The sequence below is a fragment of the Pyrgilauda ruficollis genome, unplaced genomic scaffold, assembly GCF_017590135.1.
Source record: "Pyrgilauda ruficollis isolate IOZ18807 unplaced genomic scaffold, ASM1759013v1 scaffold18400, whole genome shotgun sequence".
Taxonomy (NCBI): Eukaryota; Metazoa; Chordata; class Aves; order Passeriformes; family Passeridae; genus Pyrgilauda; species Pyrgilauda ruficollis.
The window spans coordinates 1-300 of NW_024517431.1; the positions used below are offsets into that span (position 1 = coordinate 1).

At 80.0% G+C, this 300-nt stretch overlaps 1 protein-coding gene across 1 annotated transcript; it reads right to left on the reverse strand.

Annotated features, from left to right (window-relative positions):
• Positions 1–3: 3 nt before the first annotated feature.
• LOC121352124 (protein TRACHEARY ELEMENT DIFFERENTIATION-RELATED 7A-like) lies at positions 4–297 on the reverse strand (the record flags this gene model as incomplete). Its single annotated transcript, XM_041464795.1, has 1 exon — positions 4–297. A coding segment is annotated over one exon (294 nt), but the record flags the coding sequence as incomplete, so codon positions are not given.
• Positions 298–300: the final 3 nt, after the last annotated feature.

The following is a 300-nucleotide window of genomic DNA, read 5'->3' on the forward strand; positions in this document are numbered from 1 at the left end:
CGGCGGCGGCGGGGGAGCGGCGCGGCGGCGGCCGAGGAACTGCGACAGCCACAGCTCATCCTGCTGCCGCTGCACCGCCTCCTCCTCGGCCGCTGCCCGCGGCGGGGCCGCCGCTAAGTAAGGGACGCCCGGCGGGTAGCGCGGTCCCCCCTCAGCCGCAGGCGGCGGTGGCAAGAAGAAAGGCGGGGGTGCCGCTGGTCCTACCGCGAAGGGCGCTGGGCGGACGGCGGGGCCGGGGAAGGGCGGCGGGAAGGCGCGGAAGGGCGGCGGGAGGCGGGCGGGGAACGGCGGCGGCTGCGC